The sequence below is a fragment of the Malaclemys terrapin genome, chromosome 1, assembly GCF_027887155.1.
Source record: "Malaclemys terrapin pileata isolate rMalTer1 chromosome 1, rMalTer1.hap1, whole genome shotgun sequence".
Taxonomy (NCBI): Eukaryota; Metazoa; Chordata; order Testudines; family Emydidae; genus Malaclemys; species Malaclemys terrapin.
The window spans coordinates 107,815,915-107,834,129 of record NC_071505.1 but is presented as its reverse complement, the minus strand read 5'-3'; the positions used below and the strand labels follow the sequence as shown (position 1 = coordinate 107,834,129).

The window sequence follows — 18,215 nt, the reverse complement described above, 5'->3', positions numbered from 1 at the left end:
GGTTTGGGGTGCAGGAGGGTGCTCCGGGCTGGGATTGAGGAGTTTGGAGAGCAGGAGGGGGATCAGGGCTGAGGCAGGGGGTCAGGGCATAAGGAGAGGCTCAGGGGTGCAGGCTCCGAGCAGCGCTTACTTCAAGCGGTTCCTGGAAGCAGTGGAATGTCCCTTCTCCAGCTTGCATGTGGATGCGCGGCCAGGTGGCTCTGCACACCGCCCAATCTGCACACAGCGTCCCTGCAGCTCCCATTGGGGTGCCAGAGGGGGTCATTGGAGCGTGTAAGATTCGGGGCAGGGCCATGCCGCGGCTTCCGGGAGCCGCGTGGTGCAGCCACCGACCATGAACCCCAGCTGGAGCACTGGAGTGGGGCAAGCCCCAGACCCTGCTCTCCAGCTCATCAACATCCAACTTCAAGATCAATCCTTCCCATACAGGGACAACCACACCAGTGTGCTTCACGTTATGGCCTTCTCAGCTAAGATGGTGAACAGTTGTGAAATACAAAAACCCTCAATGTTTACAGGAAAAAAAAGTGAGAAACGCCTTACATAAGCCTCAAACACAAAGCATGTGACACCTGGATCACAGAAGACTTTCAAAAAGTTCTCTTTTGGAAAGGTTGTATAAATTGTTAAGACCAAAATAGTCATCAATAAAAATATTCCAAAACTCCAAATTAAAGTGTAAAAGACCTTTTACAGGATATTTTTGAGGCAACCCTCTCCTGCAGGATGGGGGACAGGAAGGAAGGAAGGTACTATAAAAAGTTCCCTGAATATACCATTAGGTGACAAACTTCAATACTGTTCTTACTAAACCCAGCAAGGGAATAGGCAGTGTACATTGACAGGAGTTTTTCTATCAGTGTAGGAACACCGCCTCCCCAGACAATGTTGGCTATGGAAGTAGTGCTTCTGTTGACACAGATCTATCTACACTGGAGATTTTGTTGGCATAACTACATCCGTCGGGGATGTGCTTTTTTCACACCCATGCTCGATGTAGTTATGAAGATAACACTTTTCAGTGTAGATTGAGCTTGAGGTCTTGTTTGAAAGCAAATTTGTACCAGTTTAACTCAAAAAGGGTATTTTTAAGCTGGTTTACTTAAACTGACACAAGTTGCATGTAGACATACTTGTGTGTGTTTAAGAGGCTTATTTCAATTTAGCTTGCTGTTTAAAAAACAAAAATAAAAAACTATTAATCTACAATCAAAAGTCACTCAAACCCAAACAAGAGTGCCTACGCACAAACTTGCAGCGGTTTAACTAAATCCAGAACACCTTTAACTAAACCAGTGCAAGTCTGAGTAGACAAGGCTTTATACACAATAACGTATATGCCTATTTTGTGTCCCACATATACAAACTGTTGTAGCAGTCCAAAACTCAAGTCCAGAAATACTTGGATACATTAGTTCCCACCTTCCTGCTCAGGTTCAGGTTCACATAATAGCATCCTCTTCTCTCTTGTATAGGTAAAGCTCCTTTGTGCTCTGGTAGCTTTAAAACGGTGATCCCAGATCTCACTAGAGAATATTATATTGTCCAGAACTCTGGAGCCAAGTAGGTGTTAGCTGAACAAAGGAAAAATGTCCTTCCCACCAGACAAGGACAACAGGGGAGGCCATGGGCAGGCTAAGCAACATCACACTCCGCAGCACTGAGGGTGCTGATTGGGAGTGAAGCAAAGAAATGAACTGCCTCAGAGATATGGGAGGGAAGAGGGACTGAGCAATACAACAGAATTGTACTGCCAGTTAAAATGAAGTGGGGGATGGGCCTAGTCAACATAAGCTTCACAAATAAATGCCTGAGGAGAAAAGGGTTGGACCAGGAGAACTGCACTGCTGAGTATAACTGGGGCTAAGCTGCAGGCTGAACACATGGTCAGTTAAGCTTCATCTGCTCCACAATTGCTAATTATATTTTAGCTAACAGTTGAAAACTGTAGTGTAGTCAACATTTGTTTCTAGATATGTTTATCACTAGGGTCCACCTGATGTCACTCAACCCACACCCCACTCCCTCCCTCTGGAAACCAGACACCATTTCTTGCCCAGAGAGTACTTCTACTTATAGAATCATAGGACTGGAAGGGACCTTGAGAGGTCATCTAGTCCAGTCCCCTTGTTCCAGGCGATTAAGCAATGAGATTGTTCTGGGACCACAAACCTTTTCAAAAGCCAGCACAGCACAAAAGGAATATCCTAGGGTTAAACATGACTAGGAACAAACTTTTAGTTCAGGATCTACGCTACAATTTGCTACAGCGTTAGTTAACCCTGTGTTGTAACACAGGTAGAAAACTGTAGCACAGATATCTTTGGTGCTTTGAACCGAGATAAGACGGTTACTTACCTTCTGTAACTGTTGTTCTTCGAGATGTGTTGTTCACGTCCATTACACATTAGGTGTGCGCGCGCCGCGTGCATGGACGTCGGAAACTTTTTCCCTTAGCGGCTCCCGTCGGGCCGGCGGGGCCCCCACCTTCCCGCCAGAGCGGCGCCCCGCTCTAGGGTATATATATCCCTGCCGACCCGACCCCTCCGGTTCCTTCTTGCCGGAGACTCCGACAGAGGGGAAGGAGGGTGGGAAGTGTAATGGACGTGAACAACACATCTCGAAGAACAACAGTTACAGAAGGTAAGTAACCGTCTTTTCTTCTTCGAATGATTGTTCACGTCCATTACACATTAGGTGATTCCCAAGCTTACCATTGGAGGTGGGTAGGAGTCAAGGTACAACTGACTGTAACACAGCCCGGCCGACCATCGCGTCCTCTCTGGTCTGATCATGGATCGCGTAGTGGGCTGTGAACGTGTGTATGGACGACCAGGTGGCTGCCTTACAGATCTCCTGGATCGGGACCTGCGCCAAGTAGGCCCTTGAGGACGCTGGGGCTCTAGTCGAATGGGCCCGGATCTCTGGGGCCGGAACATTGGCGAGCTCATAACAAGTGCGTATACAATGCACAATCCATGCCGACAAGCGCTGTGTCGAGATAGGCAAGCCTTTCATACGTTCCGCAATCGCAATGAACAGCTGGGGTGTTCTGCGGAACGACCTGGTCCGCTCCAGGTAAAATGCCAACGCCCTTCAGACATCCAGGGTATGTAGGCTGCGGTGGTGAGGGTCCGTATGGGGTTTTGGGAAAAACACCGGGAGGCAAATGTCTTGCCCCATGTGAAACTGTGACACCACCTTTGGGAGGAATTTGGGGTGCGGCCTAAGTTGCACCTTATCTTTATGGAACACCGTATAGGGTGGTTCCGACAAGAGGGCCCTCAATTCTGATACCCTTCTGGCCGACGTGATGGCCACGAGAAACGCCACCTTCCACGAGAGGTGCGTGAGGGAGCAAGTGGCCAGGGGCTCAAAAGGAGGACTCATGAGTCTATTTAGGACTAGGTTCAGAGACCACGTCGGAACCGGCGGGCGTGAGTAGGGAAACACCCTTTCCAGCCCCTTGAGGAATCGGGCCACTGTGGGGTTGGAGAATACTGACACTCCCAACTCTCCCGGATGGAAAGCCGAAATAGCGGCTAAGTGAACTCTAATAGAGGCGGGCGCAAGCCCTTGATTCTTGAGGTGCAGTAAATAGTCCAAGATGGACGGCACCGAGGCCTGTAAAGGCTGTATGCGTTGAGGCTCACACCAGTGGGAGAACCTTTTCCACTTTGCCAGGTATGTTGCCCTTGTAGAGGGCTTCCTACTATTAAGGAGGATTTGCTGAACCTGGTGAGAGCACCTGTGCTCTGCATCGTTCAGCCAGAGAGATACCATGCCGTGAGATGAAGCGAAGACAGGTTCGGGTGGAGTAGGCGACCTTTGTCTTGCGTGACTAGGTCGCGATGGAGGGGAAGGGTGATTGGATCGGCTACGGACAGTTCCAGCAGGGACGTGAACCAATGCTGGCGAGGCCAGGCCGGGGCAATAAGTATAATCGTTGCCCTGTCCCTGCGGGTCTTGAGAAGAACCTTGTGTATAAGTGGTAATGGAGGGAAGGCATATTTTAGGCTCCCTCCCCATGGGATCATGAAAGCATCCGCTAATGATCCCGGGCTGAGGTTCTGAAACGAGCAGAACTGAGGGCATTGGCTGTTGTCCCTGGTGGCGAATAGATCCACCCGGGGAAACCCCCACTTCCGGAAGATCGAACGCAGGACGTCTCCTCTCAGTGTCCATTCGTGCATTCGATAGGATCGGCTGAGGCGGTCTGCTAAGCCGTTCTGAATTCCCGGAAGATACGTCGCGATGAGGTGCATCGCATGGGCTATACAGAAGTTCCATAATTGGAGTGCCTCGCGACAGAGGGGAGAAGACCGGGACCCGCCCTGCTTGTTTATATAGAACATGGCGGTAGTGTTGTCCGTCAGGACTGCCACGCTGTGACCTTTTAGGAAGGCGTGGAAGGTCTGGCAGGCGAGGCGAACCGCTCTTCGCTCCTTCAGATTGATGTGGAGCAGCTTGTCCTCTCCGGACCACAGCCCTTGGGTCCGCAGTTCCCCCAGGTGCGCCCCCCAGCCTATGTCTGATGCGTCTGTCACTAACGTCAGAGTGGGTTGTGGGGCAGCAAAGGGGATCCCTTCGCATACCTGCTGGCGATCGAGCCACCAGCGTAGTGAGCTGAGCACCTGGTTCGGGATCGTGACTACTTGATCCAATGGGTCTCTGTTGGGGCGATGCGTGTGGGCGAACCACAACTGTAAAGGCCGGAGTCTCAGCCGGGCATGTCTGACCACGTGCGTGCAAGCTGCCATATGCCCCAGAAGCTGCATGCAACACCTTGCCGTTGTCGTGGGAAATTTTTGGACCGAGCTTACGGCCCCGTGAATTGACATGAACCGTGCCTCTGGTAAACTCGCTCGCGCGGTTACCGAGTCCAGGGTAGCACCTATGAAGTCCAGGCTCTGTGTGGGGATTAACGTGGATTTCGGCACGTTGACCCGGAGGCCGAGCTTGTCGAACGTCTGCAAGGCCAGCGTCACGTGAGATCGGACCTCGGCCTCCGACCTGCCCGCGAGTAGCCAATCGTCCAGGTATGGGAACACACGCAACCTTCTTTTCCGAAGGAAGGCTGCTACCACGGACATGCATTTTGTAAACACCCGTGGAGCTGACGCCAGGCCGAAGGGCAGGACAGTAAATTGGAAATGGCGCTGTCCGACAACGAAGCGCAGAAAACGCCTGTGGGCCGGATTGATTGCGATGTGAAAATAGGCATCTTTCATATCGAGGGCAGCATACCAATCCCCCGGATCCAGGGATGGGATAATAGTTCCAAGGGAGACCATACGGAAGCGCGTTTTGATCAGAAACCTGTTTAGATCGCGCAGGTCCAAGATAGGACGGAGGCCTCCTTTCGCCTTGGGGATCAGGAAGTATCTGGAATAGAATCCTTTTCCCCTTAGGTCCAGAGGGACCTCTTCTACTGCTCCTGCAGCGAGAAGGGTCTGTACCTCCTGTATGAGGAGTTGCTCGTGAGAAGGGTCCCTGAAGAGGGACGGGGTAGGGGGATGGTAGGGAGGGGGCGAGGAAAACTGGAGGGTATAGCCCGCCTTCACTGTGCGCAGGACCCAGCGGTCCGACGTTATGCGCGACCAGGCCCGGTAGAATTGGGACAGACGGTCCTTGAAACCCAAAGGAGGATCCGGTATATGAAGTGGTACGCTGTCCTCGGGCGCAGCTTCAAAAGCCTGGTTTATTTCCCGGCTGCGGCTTGCCCTGGCCGTGATTCTGGCCCTGGTTAGGCGTATTGTTACGTCTCCGCCTGTTATCCCTGCCTCGACGGCGGTAAGGCTCGTGTCGGGGCCGAGGGTGGTAATGCCTTTGCGGCGGTTGGGGTTTGAAGGGCTTACGCTGCGTTACCGGCGTGTGCATACCCAACGACTTAAGGGTCGCTCGTGAGTCCTTAAGGCTGTGTAGCCTGGCGTCCGTCTGGTCGGAAAACAAGCCCGAACCTTCGAACGGGAGGTCCTGCAGCGTGGTCTGCACCTCCGGCGGGAGACCTGAAGCCTGCAACCACGCCGAACGCCTCATCACGACTCCTGACGCGATTGTTCTAGCCGCAGCGTCGGCTGAGTCCAGTGCGGCCTGTAAAGAGGTCTTGGCCACTGCCATTCCCTCGTCCACCAGGGCCGTGAACTCCGGATGCGCGTCCGGTGGGAGGGAGTCCTTGAACTTGGCGACTGATGCCCAAGAGTTAAAATTATGCCTGTTTAGAATCGCCTGCTGATTGGCGATCCTCAGTTGCAGGCCCCCCGATGAATAGACTTTCCTCCCGAATAGGTCCAATCTCTTAGCTTCCTTGCCCTTGGGGGCAGAAGCTTGCTGGCCATGCCGCTCCCTTTCGTTGACCGCCGAGACCACCAGGGAACAGGGGGACGGATGTAGAAAGAGGAAGTCAAACCCTCTAGATGGGGCGAAGTATTTCCTCTCCACTCCCCTTGCAGTTGGCGCACTGGAGGCCGGTGTTTGCCACACCGTCTTATAGTTGGACTGTACTGTCTGTATAATCGGGAGAGCGACTCTGGAGGGGCCCTCTGGGCTCAGGATATCGACCATGGGGTCGTCCTGCTCTATGGTCTCCTCCGCTTGCAAGCCCAGATTGAGGGCTACCTGGCGAAGCAGGTCTTGGTGTGCCCGATGGTCAATCGGGGGAGGGCCGGACACCAGTGTGCCCGCTACCGCCTCATCTGGCGAGGAGGAAGAGGTCGGGGCCTTCTGCCCATCCTCATTGTCCTGCAATCCGGCATCAGCCAATTGCTCCTCTGCGGCCTGACCCGCCGCGTGGGATTGGGACGGTACCGTACTCGGTGCCGAGTCCACTCCTTCCCGCTCCGGTGGTCTAGAGACCGTTGCCTCCCTATACGATGGCGGACGGTGCCGCGGGGAGCGGGATCGGTACCGGGATGGCCCGGGTCTCGAGGCTCCCGATGGGGGCTCTTGTTGGTGGTAGGCCCAGGGTGTCCAGAATGGCCATTGGCTCGGCTGGCCCCATTGTGACTGACCGTAGTCCCTGCTGGCTTGTGACCTACAGGCATAGCCGCCGTATCGGTCTGAGTCAGTCCCCGAGACCACGGACGGTGACCTGGAAGGCCACGGTGGGGCCGTGGGACGGTGCTGGTCCGGTATTGGGGAGTAGCGCCTCCGCAACCAGGACCTGGAGTGGCGCCTCGTCGACCTGGAACGGTACCGGTGGTCGCGGGACCGGGAACGGCTACGGCTGGTCGGCCTCGGGTAACGAGCCGCCGATGCTTCGCGGTGCCGACTCGTGCTCGGTTGCTGAGTCGGTGCCGGCCGTTTGTTGAAGCCAGACTGCTGTGGTGCTTCTTGCGCCGGGGGCAACCGGGAGTCCACCGAGGCGGAGCTCGACCGGGACCGGTCCCTGGAACGGTGCCGAGACGGCGACCGTGGTGGGCGCACCATCGCCGGCTTGCCTCTGCGCGGCAGCATAGGCGGGGCGCCTTCAGCGCGTGCCGGGGCCTCGACGGACAAGGCAATGAGGTCCTTAGCTGCCTCAAACGTGTCCGGAGTGGAGGGCTGTTCCACCAGTTCCTCCAGCCCTGCATCCTCGCTCGACGCGCTCATCCCGGGGCTCGACGGGCCCTTCGGCGCCAGAGCCACTACCGGGGTCCGTGATGAGGCCGTGTCGGCCTTAGGGGCACTCGAGGTCTTTACCGGTGCCGCCTTCTTGTGCGGGGAGCGGCCTCGGGCCTTAGGTTGGCCCTTCACTTTTGCCGGCGAAGACGATCGGCGTCGTGCACTTCCCCGCTGGGTCGGTGCCGCGGTCTTCGGGTGACCCGCCGGCGCCGGTTCCCGCACCGAAGCCGGGGCGCTCCGCACGGAGGCAGACGGTGCCGTCGAAGTGGAGGGCTGTAACGCCGTCTCCATGAGCAGCTGCTTAAGGCGAAAGTCCCTCTCTTTTTTAGTTCTGGGCTTAAAGGCCTTGCAGATCTTGCAGCGCTCTTTCTGGTGAGCCTCCCCCAGGCAACGGAGACACGAGGCGTGGGGGTCGCTCAATGGCATAGGCCTGCGGCACGTGGCACAAGCCTTGAAGCCTTGGGCGTGTGGCATACCCCGCCGCCCAGGGCCGGTGCTGAACAAACAACCCCAGCAGGAGCTTTAAGTACTCTAATGAGCCGTTAACTACTGGTTAAACACTACACAACTAACTGAAAACTGCTAGATAACTCTAATGTGCTAAGGGACACTCTCAGACGAGAGACAGAGTTGTTCCAACGCGGCCACGGACGGTAAGAAGGAACTGGAGGGGTCGGGTCGGCAGGGATATATATACCCTAGAGCGGGGCGCCGCTCTGGCGGGAAGGTGGGGGCCCCGCCGGCCCGACGGGAGCCGCTAAGGGAAAAAGTTTCCGACGTCCGTGCACGCGGTGCGCGCACACCTAATGTGTAATGGACGTGAACAATCACTCGAAGAAGAACCATGGTAACTAAGGAGAGTTAATCAGCTCCAGTCACGTAGTGGTAGTGCTTGCCGTTCTGCCCAAGACACTAATTTAGTTTGCTTGTCAATACAAAGCAGGTTTTGTAGTAAAATTACCTTCAATTGGCAATAAGAAATTTGACTGCAAGAGAGAGATGATCTCTCTTGTATTTTGTTATGCCCTTTCAATTGCAAACTTAGCTGCTGCTGCCCAGGCCAAGGAGTTTAATTTGCAAATCAATCCTTGATGTACATACTGATTATTTTAACACACACATGTATAAATCTTCTGAAGACACACAGACTAGGTTGATTAAAAAAACAAACAAACAAAAAAAAAAAACCATCTGGGATACATCAATCCACAAAGTTGGGCAGAAGAGGGGGTAAAAACCCATCATCAGTTAGCAGAAGGCACACACTGAAGGCCTTGGGCTAATCAAATCTGTGACATTTGACTATATGAGGGAATATGATAAACTCAGAAACTCATTTCTAAAACCCATGGGAACCTAAATGTCCATGGGTTTCATGTCAGAAAAATTATGTTTGGTTACTTGCAGAAGACATGAAAAGCGTTCCAAATTATCCAGAGGTGCAAAATCTTTAAAATAACATTTCCTACACGCACACCATACTGCTCATGTGAAATGTGAGGAAGCAGAAAGATGTGTCCCTTTGTTTATAGGAAGTTCCATTTACCTGGTTTTTCTCAAACATGCAACGTGAGGAGATCAAAAGTTTGCCATCTTGTTTGACATGGCTTCACAGTCACTAAACAGGATTTCAATGGAAGAACTTTTAAAATACTCTGCAACTTCAAGGCCAAAAATGGCCTTAATATTCAATCACACTAAGCTAACAGCCATGCAGTGAAAAAACCTTTGAGGTAACTGCCAGTCTTCAGGAAGTAGCATCTCAGAAAGCCATAGAGAAAATTAGATTTACTATGGTGTTTCAGTAGATCCATTAACAGTCTGCAAGAGTATACATCAGATTTATGCAGACTGGGAACTCTTGTCCTCTTATTGCTGATTTAGTAAACTTCACGTGACTGATGTTGTCACAAAGGTAACAGATAGCTTAAAGCAATACTTCCCAAAACACAGGGAACTTCCAGTGTGTGAAGTGAGTAAAATACAGATGTCTGAGTTTGCAGAAAGCATGAAACAATAGCTATGAGATATGAACTTCCCTTTCTTTTCAATGGGTGCCTACTCAGATGCCAATCACAATACACCTCTACCCCGATATAACGCAACCTGATATAACATGAATTCGGATATAATGTGATAAAGCAGTGCTCCGGGGGGGTGGGGGGCGGCTGCGCACTCTGGCAGATCAAAGCAAGTTTGATATAACGCGGTTTCACCTATAATGTGGTAAGATTTTTTGGCTCCCAAGGACAGCGTTATATTGGGGTAGAGGTGTACTATAAATGCCAAAATAGTTCACTGCTCAAAAGATGCAAGAAAGGAAGGCAGCAACACATTATGAAGTTCTACGCCAGTGTTTCACAAAGTGGGATGCGGATGAAGAACTAGCTGGGAGCAGGGAGTTGGAGGAAGGAAGAAGATAAGATGTGTAGGCCTTTAACACTACATTGTGGGGTTGCAAGGGTGTGTACGCGCGCATGTTGGAGCAGGAGGTGGGGTAAGATCAGAAGGGACCACGTGATTGTCTAGTTTGATTTCCTGTACCACACAGGCCATAGGACTGCCTTGAATTAATTCCTGCTTTGGGTCTAACAGATGTGCTTGAACTATACAGGGCCGCCCAGAGGATTCCGGGGGCCTGTGGTCTTCGGTGGCGGGAAGCCCTCGCCGCCGAAGACCTGGCACTTCGGCGGCGGGTCCCGGGGCGGAAGGACCCCCTGCTGCGGGTCTTCGGAAGCGGGTCCTGGAGTGGAGGGACCCCCCGCCGCTGAATTGCCGCTGAAGACCCGGAGCGGAAGAAGCTCTGGGTCCGTGAGAGTTTTCCAGGGCCCCCGGAGCGAGTGAAGGACCCCGCTCTAGGGGCCCCGAAGAACTCTTGTGGGGGCCCCTGCGAGGTCCAGGGCAAACTGCCCCACTTGCCCCCCCTCGGAAGCCCTGGAACTATAGCCTATCTTTTAGGAAAAGATTCAATTTAAGAAATTTCCAGGGATTGATTGTCCATTACAACCCTTGTTAAATTGTTCCTGCAGTTTATTACCCTCATTGTTAAAATGTGCACCTTATTTCTAGTGTGAATTCGTCTTGCTTCAACTTCCAGCAATTGTTATACTTTGTCTGCTAGATTGAAGAATCTTCTCTTATCATAGTTCTGTTCCTTAGGCCTACGCTAGGAAGTTAGGTTGGTATAACTACATTGTTCAGGAGTGTGAAAAATCCAAACCTCTGAGCAATGCAGTTAAACTGATTTAACCCCCTGGTGCAGATAGCACTAGGTGTATGGAAGAATTCTCCCACTGACCTAGCTACCACGTCTTGAGGAGGTGGATTACCTACACATGTGGAAGAACCCCTCCTGTCAGCATAGGTAGTGCCTTCACTAAAGCACTGCAGCGTTTTAAGTGTAGACAAGCCCTTACATAGGTACTTACAGGCTGATTAAGTCACCCTTAACTTTTCTGTTTGACAAATTAAATAGATTCAACTCCTTGAGTTGTCCCTGATGAAGGCAGGTTTTCCCAATCCTTTAATCATTCCCATCGCTCTTCTCTGAACTCTCTCCAAATTTCTCCTTCTTGAACTGTGGACACTAGAACTGGGTATTGTATTCCAGTAGTGGTTACACCAGTGCCAAATACAAAGGTAATATCGATGTTTATCAGTGACCTATCCTCTTTGTTATTTACCACTCCCTTAGTCTTTATGCCACCTACCAGTGATTACTTTATATTTTCTTCTAGGTCATTGATAAAAAATGTTAAATAGCATAGGGCCAAGTGCTCTAGGATCCCACCAGAAACGCTCCCAATATATTCAAACTCCTTAATGTCCTTAATTTGGCTGATCATGGATTTCTTCTCATGACCTTTTGCTTCCCTTAAAAATTAATATACATTAAATGCCAGGACTTGTATGTAGTCTTAGTTCTGACTGATGGTCTAAGTAGCATTTTAAATTTATATTAAATCAAGGACAAAACTAAACAATACCAAGTGTGAGGTGGACCCAGTAAATATATGATGTGACCGAATCAAACAAAAAATGACCACTGAGTATCCATCTCAAAAACTAGGATTAGCCAGAGCTTGAAGAGCCACCATAAAGTCAGCTAGCTGTGAACTCAAAAGTTGCCACTTCAGAGAAGATAAAAATAGTGAAAGCTGCCCCAGTTTCACTGGTCTGGAAAGAAATACCCATAATTCCTGGCTTCTGTCCATAGAGTGAGTCAATCGCAAGAGAAACCTGGTTAGTAAAACATCTTCAAAGTCCAGGAAATAATGAGGGGGCTTACTTGTTATTGGTAGGTCCTGTTGCCAGCACATCTGATTGCAACTTTGGGAAGAACCCTTGTTCGTATTTGCCTTGACCGATCTTCATATCAAGTAAGTGTGGGTGGATGGCAGTGTGATCAATCTTCTTTAGCCGCTGTTCAATGGATTGGGCTGCAAAAGGTATGCATACATGAATAATTACTTTAGTGTCCTAATCTAAAGCATGCGCCACAGCAGGGAACTTAACCATGCTCTGATTTTGTGTAAGTTCTACAATGAATTAATTGATCATTTTAAAGTATCAGAGGGGTAGCTATGTTAGTCTGGATCTGTAAAAAGCAACAAAGAGTCCTGACGCAGTGGGTATTCACCCACAAAAGCTTATGCTCCAGTACTTCTGTTGGTCTATAAGGTGCCACAGGACTCTTGATCATTTTAGTTGCAGCAAGCAGTAAACTTTCTAAAGCATGTGTATATATTAATGTAGAGAAGGACTTGCATGCATCTTGAGGAGTTCCCTCTCCACCACAAAATTAAGAGACAATTTTCCTTTCCCCCACTCCACTCCCCCAAAACCAGCTCTCCCAGCTGACCCTATGGGACTGCTCAAAGGAAAGAGTTGCTGTAGCAGAGTGATGAGAGGAACATAACGGTCACTATGTAAACATCCTCCTCCTGCAGTACTTCTAGTCATGTCAGCTGGGGAAAATTAACGCCCAGAGTGTGGCATCAACAGAGTTCTAAAACTGAAATGCAGAATAGTGCAACACTAGGTTATTCAACCTATTGGCCATTCTACAGAGCAAGGAATGCAGTTCATGAATAAACAGACTGACAGCTAATGACATTTTATTTTGCAGGAGGGGCAGAAGCACAGTGTGATCACAAGAACATCTCTCAAATGCTTCATTTATGAAAAATGAGGAAATGTTTGTGCTGTTATTTCATTTTTAATGTCACACTAACAGTTATTAGAACATGGACAGGTCCGTTACAATAATCCTTTAGATCTTGAAAAACTACTACTGACAAAAATGAAACAAGTAGGCATTTAGTGCAGACTACTGGTAACAAAAATATATTTGAGGGAAAAGCCACTTTATTGTTGCTGAGAAAAGGAACAATCAACCCGAGTCAATGGGTCAGATTTAACCATCTTTATCACTAAAACTTTTTATTCTAAGACTAGCTCAGTCACCTAAAGGCTAGAGTGCTGTGTTATTACACCAGAGGGGCCCAGGTTGTATTCTCAGTCTCTCCACTTGGGCAGGCAGGACCTGGGAGGCCAAACTCTGGTCTTGGAAGTGTCCTCTGATTACAAAGTCATTCTCCTGAATCTAAATAAACGGTCACTGATAACCACTTCTGAAGAAAGTCCTACCCAATCCTCATAAGGATTAAGGATTGTTGGTGACTACCAGGAGGCCTGAAGAGTGGTGATTGTAATGAAGGGGAAAAAACGAGGACACCTCAAGGCTATGACAGGGAGGCAGAAAGACTCACCAGAAAACAAAGGGTGACATTGAGGCCCCATTGAAGTCAATGGGTGTTTTGCCATTGGCTTCAATGAAGTCAGGATTTCATCCCAAGTCTCCAGCAAAACGGGACCAAACATTCCAAACCAGTTAAACTTATTGATTCACCATAAGCGATGAACATGAATGGAGAAATTTGTATTTGCCAAACACTACTTTGATTATTCAGCTCTTCACAGCCTCTACACTAAAGTAAATGGTTTTTTAAGTCAATGATTCTAAAGATGAATAAATATGCAAGATGGAGAAATTACAGCTGTGACCTAGACTATTTTGTGAAGAGCACATCCCATAGCTCTTATCCTACTTTAGAGAGTTGTGACGGAAAGGATGCTGATCTTTTGGTATTTTGTTATTAGAACATTTCTCAAACAGGGGTCCCCATCCAAAAGGGGGGAGGGTAACAAGGCTATTGTAGGGAGGTCATGAATCACAAAAAATATTGCCAGGGAGAGCTGGGAGAGAAAACGGGTACAGCAGCCTCCACTTTCTGACCACCTAACTCTGAAGCCAGCGCTGCAGACAGCAGCTGCACAGAAACAAGGGTGGCAATACTATGAGTATGTTCCTATGAGTATGTACAGTAATTTGCTATCAGTTTGGGGGAGGGAGGGCTGTCACAACCTGAAATATTTTCAAAAGGGCCGGGAGGGGGCAGCAAAAAAAGTTTGAGAACCTCTGTATTAGAAACTATTGATTTTTTAATATTAATTTTCACTTAGTCTTAGTGTCTTCTATTGTTGATAGCACAAAATACTGGGAGGCACAAGAATGGAAGATTAAATGCCTGCTCTGAGGGTTCCAGAAATAGCTGGTTAGAGAAACAAGTGATTGGTGCTGGGTTCACGATTCATGTGACCGATAAAACATGAAGGAGACTTGCTATTACTATCATCTTGCTGCCTTTCACGATACAGAACATGAGGTTCCGGTGCCACAATATCAACAGAAATAAGTCGTTGGATAGATAGCCGACCTGCAAATTAGAACGTTTTTTAATCAAAGACAACATTCCTACTCTTCTTCTATAAGGTGGGAGAATGCTGAGTTTTAGCAACAGTTAAAAAGCTTTATATAAATTAAAACACATTTGAAAGTAATTTCTCTAGCATCCTAATAGTTTTAGGGATACATTTCCGAAGTGATATGGCGGAATTTAGCTGCACAAATTCCCCAAACAACAGGTGCTGCATGGCTAAATCCCTATGTAGGACTTTGGGGGGTGGAGGGGAGAAGTGTCCTGTGAACATAAAGAATTAAAAATAATAATAAAATAAAAAAAAATCCTCTAGTGCACTGCACATTGTAGAGTGATACTACGTCACCAGAGCAACCAAAGGCTCAATTCGTAACCGTTTCTATTAATATTTCCCCATTTGGGCCCCTCACCCTCACCCAAAACAGAATTTGTGATTCAGCCCATTCAAAGCTGGCTCCTTATGAGAGTAGATGGAGGGGGAGTGCTGCCACAGACCTCGGCCCAGGAACTCAGCCTTTTTACCCAGTGCTGCTCCTGAGAGTGGCTGCCCGTCAGCTTATCCGAGCAACACCAAAAGCTGTTTGAAGTCAGGAAGAGAGACAGAGACCACAAAAATCTGAAACTCATTCTAAAATTCCATGAAATAAAGTCAGGGAGGAGAGGAGGGCGGCATGGGCTTACTCTCCCTACATCTTTAGTGTTTAAAAAAAAGCTTCAGTAGCCAAAACAGTGATACTGATAAGTACTGCTTTCACTTCAACAAGCCGCTCATCTCTCTCTCAAATGGCTGAGAATTAATTTGTTTAAAGGTCTTCATTCTCTCCATTGTACCTTTGAATTTTATTTTTGAAGTTGAGCATTGACAGCTCTGGACATACCTGCTTCTTTTAAAGTGCTGCATTTTTGGTATATAGATGTCCGCAGTGCAGGAGCCCTTACATTATACAGTCTAATTTTCTCAATTCTGGAGTCAAACACCCGCAGAAAGGGGTCCTTCTCTTCCCACTGGGACATAATCTTATTATCTATGAAGGTTGCAAACATCTGGGTTTCAATGAAGTGTGAGAGGAATGGCAGGTAAGGCTCAGGCTGGTCCGACAGAAAAGAAGCCTGCAATAAAGGATAGTTAATTAGTGCCGTATCCTTATTTTTTGTCTTGACACTTATTAAACAACCCCCTCCTATGCTATAGAACAGAGACAGAAAAGACCTACTAGCTCATGTATCCAAGAGTTCCCAAACATACTCACAGCGTGGATCCGGACATCTTTCTGATAGCTACAGTAATTACTCGTGTGGAGAAATATTTAGTGTACTGTTTAGCGTCTTTTAGTGCAATTTAGCATCTGGAAACAGGAAGAGCCAGCATCACATGACATCTCATCTCCCTCTGGACCACTATCAAATGCATACAGTTTGGGAATCTCAGATATCCTTTGTCTCCTTGTCAGCACACTATTATGTTTACAAGGCTAATTAGCATCCACCTACTACCTATTTCTATTAGAGACAAGGAAACAACTGTTTGATACAAGCTTAAAAAGTTAGATGAAGCTCCTGAATGCATTTATGCAATCTCAGGTTGTAAGGAAAGACACCTAGGCTAGGATTTTTAAACCTGACTAAGGGAATCATCCACACAACTTCTGTTAAAATGTGTGGCTAAATCCTCTACGCAGGTTAGAAAATCTCAACCTGACAATCCACAGAAACAGACAGCATCGGTAGAAATGCTAGAGAAATTAGCCTAGTAAAACTTTTTTTTTTTTTTTTTTTTTTTTTTTGGAGTGGAACAAGCTACCCTCGTGACAAATACTGATAAGCTAAACATATTAGAGGCAGCATTTCTACTTTTTGTCAAACCTGACATAAAATCATCTTTTCATTTTTTCTTTGATGTTAATCCTCCTAGTGTCATACTTAGCGTAGGATTTGGATATAAAAAACAAAGCTGACGCTATAGGAGCACTACTGCTTACTTTAAAAAGCCACACTGAAATAAAGTGATGTGACTAGTCATTATATGTTTCTTTTACAAACATGTCAGATTTTCCTCATCCACTCCCCAACCTCTCTCAGCCTACTTTTAATTCTTCACAAAGCTAAAGTTACAATGCTAGGTTTCTGACATCATATCTTTTTCCATAGTTTGATATTGCAGAGAGAAAAAACAAAGTTTCACTGCAAAGCCACATAAGAAAAAAGGAAGTCTAGATGGAAAGCAAGGGAAGTACTGCTTTAAAAATAAAATAAATAATAAATAATAATAATAAAAGGTCACGATAAGAGTATTTATATTTTAAGTTTCACGAATGCACGTATTCCCACAGTACGAGAGTGCTTTTGTATCACTATGCTTTGAACAAAGTCACATCGCTCCATCAACTGCTTAACCACCAGCTAGAATTGTATTTGCATCTACAGGCCAGATCCTCGCTGATCGCTCCACTGACTTCAATGGAATTATGCCAATCTACACCAACTGAGGTTCTGGGCCTGTATATCAAAAGGCACAGGACTCAATGTGGAGTGGATGAGCGATGAATGACTAACTAAAACGTAGCTATTTCACCCAACAGCAGTCAGCTAAGCTATGAGGCTTCTGGTTGTTTTTACTTTGTCAAAGTTTTGCATCTGTTCCCTGTTTGTCAGCCAGGACTCCATATCCTGTGCGGCTTGAATGACGAAGGCCTCATAATCCGCGAACATCTGAGTGAAGCGGTTGGCAAAGACCTCACGAAGCTGCACATTTAGTTTATAGTCCCTCAGCTCCTCTTCTTCACACTGCAGTTTTACGTCTCTTTCCTTCTCTGCCATAGGGGCTGTGATGGTCATTTTTTCTACCGTCACTCCCGTCCTCTTTGCTAGAGCCTGCAGACGGGCAATGGTTTCATTGCCTTTCAGCAACTCGTACATGTTGATGGTGTTACTGGGTATATTTCCGTTCTTCTTGTCATTGACCAAGTCATTAAGGACAAGATTCTTGAGTTTGGTGGCACTCTCACTGCAGTGCAGGTTACCCTCCGGAGGGATTCCAAACTGAAGGAGAACCTCAGAGATTTCCTGAATAAACTCCAGTTTGTTCGGGAACTGGGGAAGTTCCTCTGGCAGCTCTATGAAATGATTATCAATATCCACAAAGCACAAGTTAGCCTGAAAGACCAAAAATAAAAAATAAATACATAAATTACATATACTTTTTGAAAATGGGAAATTGGCTCCAAATTTATTTTTCAACCTCTAGAAAATAATCCCAGATGTTAGTTTGTGTTTTCCAACTTGATTTTTAAATGAATTAATAAACAAACAAAAAAAACAAAACAAAACCTATACCAAGAGTGAGGAATTATTCCCACGTTGCCAGCTGGTGACATCCATTCTTACTATATTTATTGGGTTTTAGTGCTACATAAGAGCAGCAGCCATATAGGAAAGTGACTTAGGGAGCCCACTAGCGTATGGCCTTACTGAAATAAATCTTGGGACTAACTGATGGCAGTACTTAAAAATGTGAGAGACTTTATCAAGGAGGTAGACTGCACCTCCTTAGAGCCATATGGAGGTGGGGGAGGGGGTGAGCTTGGTCTCATACGTGGAAAACATTTGGCGAGTCTTTGGGACAAAGGGACACCCCACACACACACCGCCCAGACACTGCCGAGAGTCCCCCCATAGGGTCTATGAAAGAGGGGGGAAATATCACATTGCTCCCTCTGCCCACATGAACATTAGCCACAAGAGTCAATGTAGCTTCAGGCGTTAACTTCTCTGAGGATTCTCCCTGGCAACCACTCCACCCAGTGGAGTCTCTGGAGCTAAGCTACCAAGAAG

General features: G+C 47.9%; 1 protein-coding gene across 5 annotated transcripts in view; it reads right to left on the bottom strand.

The window, feature by feature from the left end:
• DENND5B (DENN domain containing 5B) overlaps positions 1-18,215 on the bottom strand; it is a 192,626-nt gene that overhangs the window by 50,981 nt on the left and 123,430 nt on the right. For 3 of the 5 annotated variants that reach the window (XM_054034587.1, XM_054034606.1, XM_054034596.1), the window contains 4 exons: positions 17,001-17,537; positions 15,263-15,494; positions 14,295-14,381; positions 11,891-12,041 (listed from right to left, as the gene is read on the bottom strand). In XM_054034587.1, coding sequence (XP_053890562.1) covers positions 11,891-12,041; positions 14,295-14,381; positions 15,263-15,494; positions 17,001-17,537 — 1,007 coding nt within the window. The remainder of the gene's footprint in view (positions 1-11,890; positions 12,042-14,294; positions 14,382-15,262; positions 15,495-17,000; positions 17,538-18,215) is intronic. The other 2 variants (XM_054034614.1, XM_054034623.1) reach the window with 1 other exon arrangement.